The sequence below is a fragment of the Dendropsophus ebraccatus genome, chromosome 7 (genome assembly GCF_027789765.1).
Source record: "Dendropsophus ebraccatus isolate aDenEbr1 chromosome 7, aDenEbr1.pat, whole genome shotgun sequence".
Classification (NCBI taxonomy): Eukaryota; Metazoa; Chordata; class Amphibia; order Anura; family Hylidae; genus Dendropsophus; species Dendropsophus ebraccatus.
Genome location: NC_091460.1, coordinates 12720665 through 12741423, shown reverse-complemented (window position 1 = coordinate 12741423; position 20759 = coordinate 12720665). Strand labels below are relative to the sequence as shown.

General features: G+C 44.1%; 1 protein-coding gene across 1 annotated transcript in view; it reads left to right on the top strand.

The window, feature by feature from the left end:
• Nucleotides 1–326: 326 nt before the first annotated feature.
• LOC138796442 (vomeronasal type-2 receptor 26-like) overlaps nt 327–20759 on the top strand; it is a 40193-nt gene continuing 19760 nt past the window's right edge. Inside the window, exons 1-3 of the mRNA XM_069976046.1 lie at nt 327–475; nt 1132–1408; nt 19262–20047. Of these exons, the coding sequence (XP_069832147.1) occupies nt 327–475; nt 1132–1408; nt 19262–20047 (1212 nt within the window). The remainder of the gene's footprint in view (nt 476–1131; nt 1409–19261; nt 20048–20759) is intronic.

Sequence of the window (20759 nt, the reverse complement as noted above, 5' to 3'; positions counted from 1 at the left end):
GAGGTTCATTGGTCAATTTACACTAACTTCCACCACAATTTGTGGTTTCCGTTCTTTTAAGTAAATAAAATGTGAATAAAATTTACCCCCTCATGAAGCGTGCCCATCTTCCCCTCCATGTAGTGTGCCCCCCTGTGACCCCTATAGCTACGCCACTACCTGTGCCTCTCCAGATACAGTGTTAGGCTATGTTCACACTACGTACGAATCCGTACGCATTTCGTACGGCGCCATACATGTGCGGCTGAAACTACGGGCGTGCGAATATTCGATGTGCGGGTGGATGCGTACACAATGTGTAAGCAATGCGTACGCATTGCGAACGTATGCCCGTAGTCTACTTACGCTTCCTGAGCCCCCTACGAAGCAATCTGACAGCGGTCTTTTACTTGGAACTCTTTGCCCATCCCCGGACACCCCACAAAACCTTTTGGATCGGCATAGAAGAGTGGAAAAATGAAGAAATCACCACTTCGTACGGATTCACGCGATACGCTACGGGCGTAAGTTACAAGCCTTCCGGCCGGAAACAATGGTCTGGTTCATTTCTTACGGCGCCGTATACGATCCCGGCGTACATTCGTACAAAGTGCGAACTATGCGGCTGGGATCGTATACTTTGCATTGTACGCTAACTACGTAAGTTTCCGGCCGCATATTCACGGAGCGCACTACGGCCGGAAGCTTACGTAGTGTGAACATAGCCTTAGGGTACAAACACACGGCATATACGCTGCGTATTTACTGCTGCGATACGCAGAAGATACGCAGCAGATTAGATCTAAATAACTGAACACAGCATCAAATCTGCTGTGTATACGCTGTGTGTGTTTGTACCCTAAACCAGATTTTCTGGGTTGATCATAGAGTACCTAAGCCCAGTAAATTTAGTGTCCCTCCTTTTATGATGTCATATCATATGCTAACAGCATAGGGGCCATGGAAATGTAGAAAAGGAGCAGGGACAATTGTCAAAAACACGTCCTTGCACCCTGAACTGCAGCCAATGATGGATTTGGCAGATTCTGCTTCATCACATCAGGTCAGAAGCCACTATAAGCAACATAGTATAGAGAGTTCCAAATAACAATTGGCAGTCATATCATTTCTGTATTTATTTTGCTTCCACAGCCCAGGTGGAAAACCCTTCACTGAACTCCTGACGTTTATCTTTGCTATTGATGAGGTGAACAAGGACCCGGAGCTCCTCCCTAATATCACTCTGGGTTATCACATATATGATACATGTGAGGATAAGATAACGTATGTCCACAAAATGCTGAATATTTTATCAGGGGAAAGAAAGGACGTCCCCAACTATTCCTGCCGTCACCATGGCAAAGTCACTGGATTGGTCAGTGAAAGTTTTGAACCAGCGGATATTCGGAATATATACAACCATCCAAAAGTAAGTGTCCTATGCATGTATGATTATCCGACGCACTTGAAATGTTTTGGGACAGTGTGATCACATCTCAATTTACATAGCTTTTGTTTTATTTTACTACTATTAACCCCTTAAAGTATCACTGTTGTTAAAGTTTTTTTTTTTGCAGAAATCAATAGTACAGGCCATTTTAAGAAACTTTGTAATTAATAATGGGTTTATTTACTGAAAAATGCATTTTTATGCATTCAGTTTGAAGCTCTCCCCCCATCTTCATTGTTCTCTTATGGAGAGGGGAGGGGTGGAGAGAGACGAGGCACCAAAACAGAACAACAAAGAGTTAATTTACAGCTACATCACTGGCTATCTCCTCCTAAATCAGCACTGACTTCTCTGACCTCTAAATAGCGGCTTTCACACAGCTCCACACTGAGTAATCCTTTGTTCTCTGCTCTCTGCTGCATAATGACATATTTGCCTAATAAACCCAATTACAAAGTTTCTTAAAATAGCCTGGACTATTGATTTCCGCAAATTTTTTTTTAATGAATATGAACTGTGTCACTTTATTCCTTAATAACTTGGGATTGCTTTCATCTATCTGACTGATTCTGAGATTGTTTTAAATGTAACAAGATTTTCAGAACAATGTCGCATGAAAAAGGAAAATTTTTTACACTAAAACGTTTTTCTAGCCTTCAATTTTTCATTTTTACAAGGGTATAAGAGAAAAAAACAAAAACAAACATGTAGCGCAGTTTCTCCCGAGTACGGAAATACCCCACATGTGGACATAAAGTGCCAAGCGGGCGCAGGACGAGCCTCCAAAGGGAAGGAGCGCCAATTGGCTTTTGGAAGTTAAATTTCACTGGAATGGATTTCAAGGGCCATGTCGCATTTACAGAGCCCTCGTACTGCCAAAAACTGAAAACCCCCCAAAAGTGACCCCATTCTGGAAACTACACCCCTCAAGGAATCTAACACGTGGTGCAGTGATGAAATGGACCCCACTGGTGACAGGCACAAATGTGGAACAATGTGACTTGAAAGTGAAAATTTTAATTTCACGTCACAAAAATCTTCCAGTCATCAAGGGGTCCATATCCTCACTGCACCCCTAGTTAGATTCCTTGAGGGGTGTAGTTTTTTAGAATGGGGTCACTTGTGGGGGGTTTTCACTGTCTTGGTAGCATGAGGGTTCTGTAAATGCGACATGGTATTCATCATCCAGTCTCCAAAATCCAAATGGCGCTCCTTCCCTTCGGAGGCTTGCCCTGTGGTCACATGGCGCTTTATGTCCACATGTGGGGAATTAATGGACTCTACAAATTTTGTGTGTTTTTTTCTCTTTTAACCCCTTGTGAAAATGAAAAATTCAAGGCTAGACCAACATAAAAGTGTAAAAAATATAATATTTTGTGTGTTTTTTTCTCTTTTAACCCCTTGTGAAAATGAAAAATTCAAGGCTAGACCAACATAAAAGTGTAAAAAATATAATATTTCACGCCATATTGTTCCACATGTGTGCCAGTCAGCAGTGGGGTCCATATGCTTAGTACACCTCTTGTTACATTCATTGTGGGGTCTAGTTTCCATAATGGGGCCACTTAAGGGGGGTTTTAACTGTCTTGGCAACACAGAGGCCTTTTAAATGTAACATGGCCCTCGAAATCCAGCCTCCAAAAGCCAAATGGAGATCCCTCCCTTTGGAGGCTTGCCCTGCACCCGCATGGTGCTTTATGACCACATGTGGGGTATTTTCGTACTCTACACATTTTGTGTTTTTTTTTATCTTTTAACCCTTGTGAAAATGAAAAAATCAAGACAAGATCAATGATTTAGTGTAAAAATTTTAAAAAAATTTACACTAAATGTTGGTCTAGCCTTGATTTTTTCAATTTCCACAAGGGGTTAAAAAAAAGAAATGAACGCAAAAACACAAAATGTGTAGAGTACGAAAATCCCCCACATGTGGACATAATGTGCCATATGGGCACAGGGCAAGCCACCAAAAAGACAGAGCGCCATTTAGAGGCTGTAATAGAGGATGGAGGCCATGGCGCAATTACAAAGCCCCTGTGCTGCCAGGACAGTTGAAACCTCCCACAAGTGACCCCATTCTGGAACATACACCCCTTGAGGGGTGCAGTGAGTTTCATCCTTTGTTAGATTCCTTATGGGGTGTAGTTTCCAGAATGGGGTCACTTGTCGGGGTTTTCTACTGTCCTGTCACCACAGGGGCTTTGTAATTGCATCATGTCAAGCCATGCCTATTTAGTTTGGGAAAAGGGACAATTCTAATTTATTTGGCCAATTATTAGTTTATAAGGTTGAAAATGACAGGTGTCCATCAAATTCAGCCTGTGTTGATCCAGAGGAAGGCAAGAAAACCCTCGTGAGGCAGACGACAGTAGCCTCATCACAGGGGAAAAATTCCTTCCCGACTCCATAATGGCGATCAGAATAATCCCTGGATCAAGGTGACCCCTAAAATAGGAATGGGGGAAAGAATATAGAAAATTTAGAACTCCAATGACGTGTGGTGCGCCTTGGAGCGATCCAGTATGCAGAGGCCGGGGCGATCAGGACAGGTGTCACACTGGAAAATGGTGTCCTTCATGATCCCCCTGTTACGCCACACTCTGCGCTTCTTCTGGGATCTCCCATTTTCCAGTGTGGGGGACGTCACCTGGAAAATGTTGTGCTGATACGATACAGGGTCCTTCATATCCAGAAGCGCTGGGTCCGCTCCATGGCTGCTAAATATTAGGGCTCTGTTACTGCTTCTGATATTTCGGATTGTGCCGCAAGCTACAGTAGCTCGGGCAGCGAGGGACCGGAAGAGGGGGTGCTGGTATAAAAGTTATCCCCGTACGGGTGGTGACCTTTATCCAGCAGTGGGAAGATCAGTTCCCGAACAATCTTCCCACTAACTCTGAGGATGGGGGGGGGCATCTGGGGGCTGGATTCGGGTGTCCCTTTCTTCATACACTCTAATGGTCCTTTTACACGGAACGATTATCGTTCATTTTTGCACGATAACGATCGCATTTGAGCAATAATCGTTCCGTGTAAACGCTGCAAACGATCAAGTGACGAGTGAGAAATCATTCATTTTGATCTTTCAACATGTTCTCAAATCGTCGTTGATCGTTCTCAAAAAATTCGCAGATCGTTCCGTGTAAACATTCTTTCAACGATTTCACCCATGTGTGAGATAGGCTTAAGCGATCGCAAAAAACGATCGCATAACAATTTTTCCGTACAATGTATCGTTCCGTGTGTTCATTCTTTGGACGGAATCCGCCCATACATAGAATGGAGTCTATGACATGTGCAGAGACGCCCGCGCCCGCATCAGTCCTCCCGCGGGTTCCAGCTGCGGAAGGCACAAAGGGTTATCCTTTAACATTACGCAGTATGCACGTACCCTCAGGCTGGGTTCCCACTATGTATATTTCAGTCAGTATTGTGGTCCTCATATTGCAACCAAAACCAGGAGTGGATTAAAAACACAGAATGGCTCTGATCACACAATGTTGAAACTGAGTGGATGGCCGCCATTTAATGGCAAATATTTGCTGTTATTTCAAAACAACGGGCGTATTGAAATAATGGCAGTTGTTTACCGTTATATGGCGGCCATCCACTCAATTTCAACCTTGCGTGAACAGAGCCTTTCTGTGTTTTCAATCCACTCCTGGTTTGAAATGGTTGCAAAATACTGACCAAATACTGACTGAAAAATACTGTAGAATTGTACAGTAGAATTTCACGCCATACCGTGATCTCTTATTGAGAAGGTACTGGCGGAAAAGATGTGTCTGTGGGGCAGTATACGCTATGCTACCCCCAGACACGTCACTGGATGATGATGATGAGGATGAATGGAGGAAAAAAGGATCCCCCCTTTTTTTGGCCATCATTCCCCAGGACACTAATGACGATGACCCGGAAAGCTGTTTTCAGCTGCTATCGGCTGATCTGAATTGATCAGCCAATAGCAGCGATCCCGTGCCGACGAGCAGAGATGGCCTGCTATACATTATAGCAGGCCATATTCCCCGATCACTGTGTGTGTACACGCCCATTTGCGTTAAGGCACGGGCTGCGGGAGCATACATTTACGCCCGCTGTTTTTAAGGGGTTAAAGTGTCTCTGACGTTATAACTTTTTAAGCCTAAATGAACTGGAAATGTGAAATAAAGCATATTGGCAATTTACATTCATTATTATTATTGTTATTATTATTATTAGTCTCTTTTTTTTCAACCAGAACAAGACCAAAAAGCTGGACCAGGATTATTAAGTATAGCTTTGTTTTACAGCAGGGGTCTCAAACTCAATTTACACGGGGGCCGCTGGAGGTAGAGTCTGGGTGAGGCTGGGCCGCATCAGGGTTTCCACAAGAAAAGCTCTTACAAAAACATTCCAATGTCATCAAATGTAATTATTATTATTCAGATTCAAATGTCTGTATTGACAGTTCCTAAACATTTAACTTTCTGAACATGAAAGTTACATCAGGTGACTCACAGGGGACGTCTTCATTGATCGGAGTTCTTCCCTTTTCATCATCTTCTCCATCTGTCCTCGGCCATTGTGAGAACTTCTTCGAGCCACGAATCCACAGAATCTACCAGAGAAACATATTAGGCTCCTCACTCTGGCACCATCCTCATCTCTCTACTAACTGCACATCTGTATTGTTCCATTTACACCCTCGTTTAGTGGGTAGGCTGACTCTATCTGATCCACCTAATAGAATATGCCCCCCTCTGTGTAGAGATGGCCCCTTGCTCAGTCTTCCATATAGATGGCCCCATGTGCATCTCCTTGGGAGCCCCTCTCTGTGTAGTCCCCCTATAGTAGATGCCCCCCATGTAGTCTCCCCCTTATCTCCCCCCCATATAAATGCCTCCTTTATGTGGCCCCCCTTATCTCCCCTCCTATATAGATGCCTTCTTTATGTTGCCCCCTTATCTCCCCCCATATAGATGTCTCCTTTATGTTGCCCCCCCTTATCTCCCCTCCCATATAGATGCCTCCTTTATGTTGCCCCCCTTATCTCCCCCCATATAGATGCCTCCTTTATGTTGCCCCCCTTATTCCCCCCATATAGATACCTCCTTTATGTTGCCCCCCTTATTCCCCCCCATATAGATGCCTCCTTTATGTTGCCCCCCTTCTCCCCCCCATATAGATGCCTCCTTTATGTTGCCCCCCCCTTATCCCCCCATATAGGTGCCTCCTTTATGTTGCCCCCTTATCTCCCCCCCATATAGATGCCTCCTTTACGTTGACCCCCTTATCTCCCCCCCATATAGATGCCTCCTTTACGTTAGCCCCCTTATGTCCCCCCCAATATAGATGCCTTCTTTATGTTGCCCCCCTTATTTCCCCCCATATAGATGCCTCCTTTATGTTGCCCCCCTTATCCCCCCCCCATATAGATGCCTCCTTTATGTTGCCCCCTTATCTCCCCCCCATATAGATGCCTCTTTTATGCTGCCCCCTTCTTAACTTTTCCCCCATATAGATGCCTCCCTTATAAATGCCCCCACTGTGTTGTCCCGTTATACATGCCCACCCTCCCTCTTTGTAGATGTTGTCCCCATATCTTGTCCCCCACAAAGCAGATAAAGAACAAAACAAAAAACAACTCACCTAACACCTCGATCCCCCGTCGCAGCTCCCTTCTTACGGACAGGCCCTCCGGCTGATGCTGCCTCCCTGGGATTTGCTTGCAGTCACAAAAGTCTGTGTTGGAAGGCCCCCGGTGATGCTGCCTCCCTGGGGGTGTCCCCGGGATTCCCGAGCAGTACGTGCACCAGGGAGTTGTGTGCGCCGGGCTGTTACTTCCGGGTCAGTGCTCCCTGACCCGGAAGCAACAGCCACTGCGCACACAGACTCTTGTGACCGCAAGCAAAACACTGCTTGCGGTCACAAGAGTGATCGATCAATGGGACGGGCGGCGGACGCCAGGGCAGTGCTCTGGCAAGGAGGGGGGCCGCCGGGCAGTAAAGTGGTGGGGGCCGCAAACTAGTGTCCCGAGGGCCGCAGTTGGCCCGAGGGCCGCGAGTTTGAGACCTCTGTTTTACAGCATGATAAAAGAAACAACAAATAAATACCAATGAATGTATATTGTAGTCTTGCTTTATATCAAGCCTACTGTTACTGTTGATTTACATTTTGAAAGTTATAACAACATGGGAGTTTGTCACTTAAGGACATATGCCGTACTAGTACGCCAGATGGTCTGGAGGTGCAATGAAGCAAGCTCAAGGGCTTTGCTGTTAATGAATAAGCATGTCAATTTTTGGGGTGGAAACCAACTGCAAATATCATGAGTCCATGAGAAGGGTAGAACTTTAAGTGGAGGCCGCACAACAGAAACCGCTTGAAGTCTCCGCGCCTATTGAAGTGGGTACATGTCCTAAAAAGGCGGAGAAAAAAAGAAAAACGCAAAAATGAAAATTGCCCTGGTCATTTTTCAAAATTATTTTTATTAAAGCTTTTTTTTCCCCAAGTAATATAAGAATACAACAACAGGGATGGACAGCACACAGAGGTCATATCCCTGCAAAAAAAACAAAAAAAAAAACAGTACAAAATAATTATCAATGTCCTGTACTTGTATAGAAAGCCCAATAAGAATGTGAAAATGCAATTTTCAATAAACCGTTTTATTCGAAGGAATGCCATGTTGTCTTCTTGTGGTATCACAATAATAGAGACAATAAAATCGAAAAGGCCGAAAACAATTGCCCCAACTCACAACTTCCCACCCAGGATAAGAACACTAGGGCGCCTATATGGGAATGGTTCTGTTTCTTTTAAGTGATGAGGGTGCTAAGCCCAGGGTATTCAGCCAAGGGGTCAATTTTTTTTTCAAATTTCTTAAGTGCCTCTCGTTTGTCATATGTATATTTGTCACTGGCTATAAGCCAATTAACCTTGGTAATCAGAGTAGAAATCACTGGAGGATTCTGGTCAAGCCAGGATTGTGTTGTTAGTTTTTTAGCCATGTATGTGGGCTACTGCCATTTTTCCAGAACTAGTCAGATCTAAGTCCTCTACATAGCCTAGGACACAAACCAGAAAAGATTGTTCTAAATGGAGAGAGAACACTTTCTGTATAATGGAGGCAACATCTTCCCAGTTCCTCACCATTTTAGGGCAGCAGTAAAACATATGCAGGACTCTCCCTCATCTCTAAGGCATCCAGGGCACAAGGAATCAGGCCTGACCCCCACTTGAAATAAGAATGCTGGGGTTCTATTCACTCGGTGTAGAAGATATAGTTGGGAAGAGCGGTGCTGCTTTCCCACAGATAGTTGGGGGGTCATCCCCAAAACCTCCTTCTATAAGTCATCCTTCAAGGGATAGTCTCTGAGATTTAAAGAGGACCTGTCAACCCCCGTGCCGGGGTGACAGGCTCCCGACCCCTTTTAGATCCCCCTATACTCACGTGATCCCGCCGGGTCCCGCTTCCTGAGCCGGTCGGGTCACGGAGATTTCAGCTCCGGAAGCCCGGCGCGCGCGTTAAGAGATGAGTCCGATGCCCATAGAGAATGACGGAGCATCGGACTTCCCATTCATTCTCCATGGGCGTCTGACTCTGCTGTCAGCATGCGCGCCGGGCTTTGGGTGCTGAAATCTCTGTGACCCAACCGGCTCAGGAAACGGGACCCGGCGGGATCACGTGAGTATAGGGGGATCTAACAGGGGGTCGGGAGCCTGTCACCCCAGCACGGGGGGTGACAGGTGTCCTTTAAAGTGAGCTTGTAATAATTTGGCGGCCTGGTAATTAACGTAAAAATTCACTGTGTCCTTATGTAGAGATGAATTAGTAACTATTAAATCAATTATTACACTATCCAATGTAATCATTTTCAGTCGAGTATCTAAGCGCAAACAGTAAAAATTTGATTCTCCTCCCACCATGCTTGTCGCTTTTTTCTAGCCAATAACTAGGGGGGGGGGGGGGGGGAATGACAGGCTCTAGGAGCATGCTGGCATCATGAGAGCAGCGTCTACACACGTTGGCTGGCTTACTCATATGACCTCAAACTATAAGACCTTGGCCCCTGCTGCTCGTCATCAAAGGCCATCTTGAACCTAGTGAGGGAGAGATCCTGGAGTAGGGACAGTAAGGATTTTAGCTGATTGTAGGCAGGCAAGACCCCAAAAGCCCTTCTTAGGGCTACTACAATACACAGCACAGCATGTACATCTGCATATACAGTGAACAGGCCGGCTACCTGCACATCAGCTGCTTATTCTCACAGACAAGCAGCTGCTGTTTATGGTGAATAGGCTTCACTGGATCTATTTGCTCCTATATTCTTATTGTCGCAGAACAAGTTGAGGGATAGATCTTGTAGTGGGACAGTAAGGATTTTCACAGATTTAAGGTAGGCAAGACCCCAAAAGGCCTTTATAGGGCTAATACACAGCACAGCATATAAAACTCTGTAAGTACCGGTTGCTGCCATACATCAAACTTAATAAGCATACTTTATACGCCAGTGTCGGCTTAGTTCCTGTTAGCTAAAAATTGTCACAGGACAGGTTATTGCGCTCTGCACAAGATTGAAAAGGAAGAAAAACAATTCTGTTACGTATCGCCTGTTGCCAGAATGTGTCTGACCACATAACACAAACATACACAATGACAGTTAGCAGTGGGTGCTGTTTGGTATCCCCCTTGCCTATGCCATCTGTGGTTGTCCAAGGCAATGTGATTTAAAGGGGTGCAGGAACATTTTTCTTTTGCTTACGATTTGGATTTCTGTCCATGCTAATGTAGAGGAAAGAAGGTTTTCTTGTATTTTTTCACCTTGAAAGAGAGGTTATGTTGTGTTTGGAGTGTATTGTTGAAAGCCTCTGATAGAGGCAAAATACTGCATCTTGGGTGTGTTAGATGCACCCAGGCATGCTTTAAATGCAGTCCCAGTTGCATTCCAGAGGTGTTTGCATCAACGTCTGAGGTGCAATCGTGGACTTGGTGACCTCCAAGTGGTCAAATTTTTCTCCCATTGACTTCAATGGGTTTTGATTTTTGATGAAATTTTTGAGTATCACATTGTTAGCGTCAGGTATGGAAAAGGCAGTCTGACAAGACACGGACAGTGAGCCGTAAGCTGACCCCAGCCACTGTCCATCCTTCTTGCCACAAGACAGTCCTAGGCGACTGTGGACAACCATGAAGGTGTTCCCTATTCTTGATATGTGAAACACAAAGCACAAACACAATAGGAGGTGTCAGACAAACCAAGTCAGTAACAGTCGGCGTAGTACAAAAACAGTAAGCAGGAGAATAGTCAAGGTCAAAGGAAGAAGGTCAGGAACAGAGAGAACAGAGCAAATGAATAGGGAGCTGAGCAGACGAGTAAACTATAATAGTTAGCAGGGATCTGAACAGCCTGCTGCTATTTATCCAGGATCACATACTGGGTCCAGCAGCTGATTGGACCAGCCCCGATGCCAGCACTAAGTTCAGCTGAGCAGATCTAGCAGTGCAGTAACCTCTGCATTGCCCGAAATCTGACAGGCAAAGCGGGTGTGGCTGGTAAATTCGAACACAATTCAGACAGACACAGTTGCAAAAAACACAGACAGAAACTCAGCGCTTCCTTGGCCGCCGGCCACAGACCGAGGAGCGCAAAGTCATATTCCTAACACATGGTCTTTTCTAATCAAATTTTGAGCTTTTAAATATTTTACTACGTGCTCATATCTATCCATAAGGAGTTAAAGAGTTAAAATTTAAAAATATGCAGTCCACCACGGGTTCATACATTTCCCCATGCCAAATATGTTTTTTTTTTTTGAATTTTGATTATTTTATTAGCAAAATTGGAAAAGGGGAGTGATGTAATTAGAGGAAAACATTTTTTAACCTGTACATGTTGCAACACTGCCAATGTTGTATATAACCAGGCTGTGTATAACACTGCCAATGTTGTATATAACCAAGCTGTATGCAACACTGCCAATGCTGTATATAACCAGGCTGTATATAACACTGCCAATGTTGTATATAACCAGGCTCTGTATAACACTGCCAATGTTGTATATAACCAAGCTGTATGCAACACTGCCAATGCTGTATATAACCAGGCTGTATATAACACTGCCAATGTTGTATATAACCAGGCTCTGTATATAACACTGCCAATGTTGTATATAACCAGGCTCTGTATAACACTGCCAATGTTGTATATAACCAAGCTGTATGCAACACTGCCAATGCTGTATATAACCAGGCTGTATATAACACTGCCAATGTTGTATATAACCAGGCTGTGTATAACATTGCCAATGCTGTATATAACCAGGCTGTATATAACACTGCCAATGTTGTATATAACCAGGCTCTGTATATAACACTGCCAAAGTTGTATATAACCAGGCTCTGTATATAACACTGCCAATGTTGTATATAACCAGGCTGTATATAACACTGCCAATGTGATATATAACCAGGCTGTATGCAACACTGCCAATGCTGTATATAACCAGGCTGTATATAACACTGCCAATGTTGTATATAACCAGGCTGTATATAACACTGCCAATGTGATATAAAACCAGGCTGTATGCAACACTGCCAATGCTGTATATAACCAGGCTGTATATAACACTGCCAATGTTGTATATAACCAGGCTCTGTATATAACACTGCCAATGTTGTACATAACCAGGCTCTGTACATAACACTGCCAATGTTGTATATAACCAGGCTGTATATTACACCGCCAATGTTGTATATAAAAATGCTCTGTACATAACACTTCCAATGTTGTATATAACCAGTCTCTGTATATAACACTGCCAATGTTGTATATAACCAATTATATATAAAGGTAAATGTTGTGCCGTGCTGCACAGAAAGTATGCACTAGTAAGAAATCCCGCACTTTGTAGTTCATAAGCGTAAACACTCACCACGTTTGTGTGTTCGGGTGTGCTTGGACTTGTGGTTCTTTATATCAATGGAGTGGATATCAATTGGATTAATTTCTCTGGTTTTCGCTGATCATAGAAGAGTCCTAGTAGTTTGCAAGGAGCGCGCCCCGGACGGTGGCGCGTATAGCACTTGCAGGGGTGATCCTGAGTGAAAATCCTCTGACAGAGGATTTTCACTCAGGATCACTCCTGCAAGTGCTATACGCGCCACCGGCCTTGGCGCGAACCTTGCGAACTTTGCGCCTTGCACAACATTTACCTTTATATATAATTGTTTTTTAGTAAGTGGAAGCAGGAACCACTAGTTGTAGCATGCAGCAACACGGACACTTATTACCATTAGTGTACCTCTATATCACGTGTGCGGTTGTTTTACTCTACATTGACACGTTGTATATAACCAGGCTCTGTATATAACACTGCTAATGTTGTATTTTTGCAGTCTGTACAAAACACTGCCAATGTTGTATATAACCAGGCTGTATATAACACTGCCAATGTTGTATATAACCAGGCTGTATATAACACTGCCAATGTTGTATATAACCAGGCTGTATATAACACTGCCAATGTTGTATATAACACTGCCAATGTTATTTATAACCAGGCTCTGTATAACACTGTCAATGTTGTATTTCTGCAGGCTGTATACAACACTGCCAATGTTGTACATAGCCAGGCTCTGTATAAAGTCTGGCATGTCTGTATGACATCTCAGTTTGGCTATTATGTATTTAATATGCATAAGTTACAATTTACATAAACAGTGCAGATCTGTTCGGTAATGCAGGAGTATACAGGGCTTCAGACAAAAAACAAAAACAAAAAAACAACAAGGGCATAGATTGGCCTCCTAGGCACCTGGCACATTATACCAAAGCAGCACCAGGTACACTTTCTAGTACCTCATATATATCTGTATACAGCATGTAACATGTAATATATACCTGTATACTGCATATAATACCACATTTATGACAAGTAATACCTCCTGTATACCTGTATTACCTTATATATACCTGTATAAAGCATATGATACCCATATACCTGTATAAAGCATGTAATACCTCATATATACCTGTATACAGCATCTAATACCTCATGTATACTTGTATACATAATGTAATACCTTTATACAGCATCTAATACCTCATATATACCTGTATAAAGCATGCAATACCTCATACACCTGCATACAGCATCTAATACCTCATATATACCTGTATACAGCATATAACGCCTCAGATATACCTGTATACAGCATATAATACCTCACATATACCCGTGTACAGCATGTACTACCTCATACAGTATATATAGTCAACCTGTATAAAGCATGTAATACCTCATATATAACTGTATACAGAATGTGATACCTCAAATATAGCTGTATACAGCATACATTACCTCATATATACCCATATACAGCATGTATTACCTCATATATACCCGTATACAGCATGTATTACCTCATATATACCCGTATACAGCATGTAATACCTCATATATGGGTAGCTTCACACGTACCGACTCGCAGCGTTTATAACAATATCTTTCCTCATAGATTAGAGGAAGGAAATTTCCTCTTACTCCCCCCACCCTCTTTATACCATATAGTGCAGCACATTTCTTGAAATATTCACAGTACATACCTCCCACCCATCCTGGTTCCCGCAGGGCAGTACACGATACGGGACACCGTCTGGGAGCTCTTCCCCTATTGTGATACATAGAATATTCTGTAGTTATAGATGATTGCAGTTCCGCAGTGTGTCCAGCAGGGGCCGCCCTGTATATAATACATTAGGAGCATGCTGACCCCGCCCCCTGCTGGCTGCGAGCGGCACTACAGCTTTATGTGGAGCACACAGTGGGAGAAGAAGGAGTCTGTGTAGAGGAGGCTCAGGGAATATGGAGGAATCTGTGTAGAGGAGGCTCAGGGAGGATGGAGGAGTCTGTAGAGGAGGCTCAGGGAAGATGGAGGAGTCTCAGGGGCTCAGACTCTGTTCACACTGGACTGTTGAGGATTTCCTCACAATGCGTTTTTCCATATGTGTCTATAATTATGTTATGATGACACATGCTGAGACTTGTGGTTCCCCTGCACATTCGTTACCATGTCTACCTCATAAACATGCCGCCATCCTCCCTCTATCTGCCGCAGACCCTTTTGTAATGTATAAGCTGTAGGTTACAATGCGATTAGTGTCTCCATAACAGGCGTCTGTTGGCACTCCTCCTAGAAGGGGATGGCAACGTATACTGTGGCGGATGCCATTTAAAGCGACTCTGTACCCACAATCTTTCCCCCCTAAACCCCTTGTACCTTCAGATAGCTGCTTTGAATCCAAGATCTGTCCTGTAGTCTGTTCGGCAGGTGATGCAGTTATTGTCCTAAAAAACAACTTTTAGGGTGCCTTCACACGTACCGAATCCGCAGCGGATTTCACGCTGCGAATTAGCAGCGAAATCCGCTGAGGATCCAGTAATGTGAATGGGTCCCATACACGCTGCGGATCCGCTGCGTGTATATGACCCGCCCCTTTAACCCCGCCGGCCGGCAACCCGCAGCCCCGGCCACTTTAAAAGCAGCTATCTGAAGGTACAAGCGGTTTGGGAGGGACAGATTGTGGGTACAAAGTCGCTTTAAAGGACAACTCCAGTGAAAAGCTTTTTCCCAGTAACTGAAACATGTTACAAAGTTATATAACTTTGTAATATGCTTCAATCACCTATTTGCCCTCCTTCCCTGTCTTTTCCCCCCTCAACCAGGAAGTGAAGTAAACTCATACATATCTGATGACTGTTGTCACCAGGCTGCTCTGTGGCAGCCATTTTGTGACAATGATGTCATCAAGAGTGAGGCTGGTATACGCCCTGTTAGGCCAGCCTCCCTTGTCAGATGACTCAGCTTGCTTAGCTCTGATTGGCTGAGCAAGCTGTAAGCCATCTAACAGTTCTAAGAGTCCGTGAATGATTCTCCTTCTCTTTCCCCAGCAGTTACAGGGACCCCCTCCTCCCCCTCTCTCCCAGTGCCCAGTACAGTCAGTGAGTAAATGAATCCTGTTATCTCCTCTTTCCTCGGTGCAGATAAGCACTTCTCTCTCCCGGAGCTCAGGCAGTGGATGAGCCATTTGCTCTTTCCTGACTGTCTCCCCCTCCTCTCCCCCTCAGCCCTGCAGCTCTGAGCTAATAGCTGTGTGTGTGTGTGTGTGTGTGTGTGTGTGTGTGTGTGTGTGTGTGTGTGTGTGTTCTGGGGAAGGGGTGGGGTGGTTGGGCACAGACATCACAGTAGACAAAGTGCATCATGGGAAAGCCCAAACCAGGAAGTAAAGAAGAAATGAATACAGCAACTGGAGGTTCAGGGACCTGCAAGCAGCGGGAAAATCAAACAGAGACATACTCAGGAGGCAGTCCTAGGAGAGCAGTTGACGTTGGTGGATCAGCGGTGTATACTTACCTTTTCTTCATGAAGAGCAATGGGCGCCGGTGGATCAGCAGTGTAAAATGACTCTCACAGGACAGCAGTAGACATTGTAAAATGGCAGCACCATTTGGAGCAATGTCTCTGAGAAGGCCCTAGAACAGACACCTGGATGGGACAACGTCAATACTCGGACTCTCTTTGACCCTGAGGGGCCTAGAACATAGACCCAGAGAGGGCAGCGCCAGCACTGATACTTTCTTCAACCCTCAGGGGCCTAGAACAGACACCTGGAGGCGTTAGCAGCACTCTGACTCTCTTGGACCCTGAGGGGCCTAGAACAGACATCTGGAGGTGGCAGCAGCACTCTGACTCTCTTTGACCATGATGGGCCTAGCACATGACAGCAGAGTGAGAGTGAACGCTGCTAGCTGTGTCCAGATGTCCAGTTTTCTGCCCAGAATTGCAGCGGGTTGGAAATTTTCAGGGGCATTGAAGATTCCAAGTAGGATTTCATCTGGACACTCTTGAAACCTGTAGAAGTGCAGCAGCCTTTTGACCCAAACCAGCATCCGTTGCAACTGCTGTTGCAACACAGTCCTCAGTGACTGAACTAACCGTTTTTTTTGTGCACGCTACCGGCTGGAGCGCGCCACACTGACAAGGAAGAACAGCCACATTCTCCCACATTTGGGGTATTTAAGTTTTACATAGCGCAAATTGATTATTCATCAGCGTATCACCAACTTGGATACAGTATCAACCATCAACCATCAACCTACCTATCAGCCGACCGCCGATGTGGACTTTTACCATCTGACAACCTCACTGCTTCGACCTTGAAGCCAGCCGCCCACGCCTTGTGACAGGTCAGTCCTCTCTGTATAACAATTGTATACATTCAGTGACACAATCTGATCAGGTTATACACAGTCTATCCTCACGCTGAACGCCGACACAGGCACAGCGCGGAACGACAACTGTTTTTATTACTCTTATTGTCTTTCTTTCTTCGGCGTGCAGATAGCCGTATTGCCTAATACGCTGCTCCACACTTCTTTCCCAGGATCCTGACAGGCAGCGCTGGTATTTTTTCATTATTTTGGAAATGAAATATAGTTATTTTTTTGTTGCTAAGAATTTCCAATCGGGTCCAAATTAGTTTTAAAATTATTTTTTTAATACAATGAGGGGAAAAAACTACATATTTTTTTTATTTTCTCATCATTGTTTTAAAAAAATAAGTTTTAAAATTAATTTGGACCCGACTGTGAATTCTTTGCACTTTTAAATATGCTACAATAATGAGAAAAATAAAAAAATAACTATGTTTCATTCCCATGAGGGACTCGAGTATCAGCAGTGTCAGGATAGTCCGGATCTGTAGTGTCCGACAGAGACTTTGGCTTATATAGGACTGAAATGTTTCGTAATACTCTTATTGTCTCCATTTACTGGTTGATATTAAGGAACAAAGCACTTTTCCTTTGTAAATACACTTTCACTCATTTTAAATTACTACCGGAGTACCATGGTTCTTTCTTCATGCTGATATATGGTTGAGAAACCCTTTTCATCAGAGCACCTACTGTACCTTGAACCCAGATTACCTACCTCTGTAAATAAACTTTCACCCATTTTGGACTTGAAGTGTCACCGTCGTTATAACTTTTTAAATCTAAATCAAGGTTAGATGTGATATAAAGCAAGTTTGCAATTTACATTCAATATTTATGACAGCTATACTGTATCCAGGACCAGTCTCCTGAAGGCAGCTATATAACAGCTATACTTACTGTATCCAGGTCCAGTCTCCTCAAGGCAGCTATATAACAGCTATACTTACTGTATCCAGGTCCAGTCTCCTCAAGGCAGCTATACTGTATAACAGCTATACTTACTGTATCCAGGTGCAGCCTCCTCAAGGCAGCTATACTGTATAACAGCTATACTTACTGTATTCAGTTCCAGTCTCCGGAATCTTTTTAGCAATTCTGTACCCACAATCTGCCCCCCCAACAGATTTTGGGCACAATGTAATTTTTAATATATTTCAAGGTTAGACAAATTCTTAACGTATACTTATTATGAGAAATGCATATATAGGGCTATTTTTCTAAATTTAAGAGAACAGGCGACTGTAAAAAAGACGTGATGTCATGAACCGGGTGTAATTCAGATGAAGTGTCCAGCAGGGGGCGCAGTATATGTAGAAATTATATGGGTTTTTTATGCTTTATTCACAAAATATAGCTATTGCCCCCCCCCAACCTTTCAGAGCCCTGTAGTGTAAACATTACCCCTCCCCCAAGGATCCACAAACTCCCCCCCCCCCCCAAGCCACCTAAATCGAATAACAAGTGCCAGCAGCCCCATCCATGGCACATCCATCCAGCCCCATCCATCAAGCAGCCCCCAGTGACCCCCCCCCCCCCCAAACTTCCCCCATCCTGGCCGTCCCATCTGCATCACAAGTGCCAGCAGCCCGATCCACGGCACATAGGACGGGGCTTCTGGCACTTGTGTGGCTGCCCAACTACGCAAGCAGCCCCCAGTCCAGTGACCCCTTCCCCCTAAAGAACCCCAAGCTCAATCCCAATCCTCCCTGCCCCCCGGGTGCATGAACAGGAGCATCACCTCCTGTGTGCGGCGTCTCCCGCTGTCTCTCTCCCCTTTCCTGCTGCAGTAAGTTACTGTGTTCGGCGGGAGAGAGACAGTGGGGACTGTGGTATTATTTCCCATAATAAATGTACATTAGGAATTCGTCTAACTTTTCTTATGTAATAACATATTAAAAAATACATGTTGCCCAGCGTTCTCCTTTAATCCAAGATCTGTCCTAGGGTCCGTTCGATAGGTTATGCAGTTATTGCCCTAAAAAACAACTTTTAAACTTGGAGCCCTGTGTCATACTGGGGTGGCCTAGAGTACTCATGCCCTAAGATTGCGATACCCCTCTGTCACTCCTGCCTGCCCTCTTTGTCATAAAGAATGCCCCTAGAACAGTTTCTCCTATTCATCACCTGTCTAAACAATACACATGTGCTGGATTATTAAATCCTGCCTGGGGTATTCCTAATGATGAAGAGGGCGGGGAAGAGGGATGGAGAGGTGGTACAAGCCTAGGCCACGCCAATTTGACACAGGGCTGCAAGTTTTAAAGTTGTTTTTTAGGAAAATAACGGCATCACCTGCTGAATGGACCCCAGGACAGATCTTGGATTAAAAGCAGCTATCCAACGGTAGTGTGTTTTTTTTTTTTTTTTTTTTTTTTGGGGGGGGGGGGGGGGGCATTAGATTGTGGTTACAGAATTGCTTTAATAAACACTATGTCCATTTCACTTCTCCTTCATGATCCCAGGGCCAAGCATGCTGAAAGAGTTCAAACCGAGACCCCAAGGTTGGGACCTATAGTATATGAGAAATACCACTAAAAGTTATTTTCTTTCTTCCTAAAATCCCCTTATCCTCTCTAGATCAGCTACGGAATGACTGAGTCGATGCAAAAGGACACTGACATTTTAGAAACCCATTTTAAAATTGGTCAGAATGAGAAGTTTTGGTGCATGGCCACTGTGTCTCTCCTTGAACATTTCGGATGGAACTGGGTTGGGATCATTGTATCAGATGAAGGAAACGGAGAATCAGAATTGTTGTATCTAACCAAGGAAATGGCCAGACGTGGAATCTGCATTGGATTTGTTCTTAAAATCCACAAATATATTTTTCACCAACAGCAGAATATGATATCTAAGTCAACACCTAAAGTTTTCATAATTTGTGGTAAATATTCTCCTGTTCTTTACCTTTTATTAAATACAGAAGTCATTCACCGGGACAGAACTCTGATCCTCAGTGAGTCTTGGTATACGCAATTATACATGATTAAGTTCTACCACCGCGTAACCAACTGTAGTTTGATATTTTTACCGCTTTACAAACCTGTCCCGGGTCTGGAGTCATTTCTGAGTAATATAAACCTGAATAACCGTCCAAATGACCCTCTACTGGAAGATCTCCATTTCTTTACTGGTAATTGCTTTCCAAATGTTTCTAAGCTGCGTATATTACAACAACATCAAAAGAAACGTGTTAGAAACTGCACAAGTGATCATATTAATCTTCTATTGTTTTATTCGACTCATACATCTTATTACTCTGTGTACACTGCGGTACATACCCTGGCTCACGCGATTCATGACATGACCGTCTATCTGACAATGAACTATACAGGATCCCGAGATTGTGATCACAGCCAGATGGTAATGCATAGTGGCCAGATTGAAAACCATGAGTGGTAATCATCACTTTCATCATCATTTGTCATAAATATCATCATCCCACTTCTCTCACTTTGGTGTGCGGTGAGCAATTACCAAACAAGTGGCAGTACAGTAACAGTAACATCCAGTCGTGACCAAATGATCAACTGCAAGGTTTAAAGGGAATCTGTCAACCCCCGGGCCTGACTCGAGGTGCTGACGGAGTACCATAGGGGGTGTGAGCATGGTACCTCTAGTGAGTAGATTCTGAGCAATCTTGGGTCATATACAGTAATCAAGAGTCAAAGAGAAGTATCGGCCTGGCATTTGTGCTGCAGTTTGGCACGCCTCTCTTATACTTCTACTGGCTAGCGGCCTACTCGCTGCCGTCATCATTGTTATGCGATGATTACATGTAATTACACATATTACTCAGATCTCTGGAGTCAGTTTTGGGCAGAACTGAGGGGGAAATTTATTAAGATTGGTGTTCTCGTAAACCAGCCTTAAATTAGGCCCCTCCCCCAATTACCCTGGTGGATTCACTAAGAGACACATCTCTTAGCAAATGCAGCGGAATCTGTGCTTGGCAAAGGATTTGCAGAAAAATGGACACATGCTCCGAAGGAGGTGTAAATTTTTGCCTGGTTTACACCTGTTTCCAGTTGCAAACCTTGAGGAATAAAGTGCGGAAGAAGGCAACGCCCCCTTT